Raw genomic sequence first — 251 nt, 5'->3', positions numbered from 1 at the left:
AACTTCGCGGAAATTACTCACCAGGAGAGCGAGGGCGCCGAAGGAAAGGGCTGCAGACGACATGGCGATCCACCAAGCAGTGCAACTGTGACTGGAGGTTCCCTGCTGCACGTCTTATATACCTGGATCTTCTGCAAGAACTGCCCCTCGCCTCTCCCCCCTCTCCTCGTCCTTTTCCCCACCCACCTACCCACCCCTTGCCATCGAGCACCCCCTCCCCTCTGCATCTCCTTCCGTCTTCCCACAAATTC

The 251-nt window shown here is 58.6% G+C and overlaps 1 protein-coding gene across 1 annotated transcript in view; it reads right to left on the bottom strand.

The window, feature by feature from the left end:
- LOC119585063 overlaps positions 1 to 136 on the bottom strand; it is a gene marked incomplete at its 3' end in the record, with an annotated part of 5,865 nt that extends 5,729 nt beyond the window's left edge. Inside the window, 1 exon segment of the mRNA XM_037933680.1 lies at positions 22 to 136. Within this exon segment, the coding sequence (XP_037789608.1) occupies positions 22 to 63 (42 nt within the window). The 5' untranslated portion in view covers positions 64 to 136.
- Positions 137 to 251: the final 115 nt, after the last annotated feature.

The sequence above is a fragment of the Penaeus monodon genome, chromosome 19 (assembly GCF_015228065.2).
Source record: "Penaeus monodon isolate SGIC_2016 chromosome 19, NSTDA_Pmon_1, whole genome shotgun sequence".
Taxonomy (NCBI): domain Eukaryota; kingdom Metazoa; phylum Arthropoda; class Malacostraca; order Decapoda; family Penaeidae; genus Penaeus; species Penaeus monodon.
Note: the sequence above shows the minus strand (reverse complement) of the source record. Positions and strands in the feature narration are given on the sequence as shown.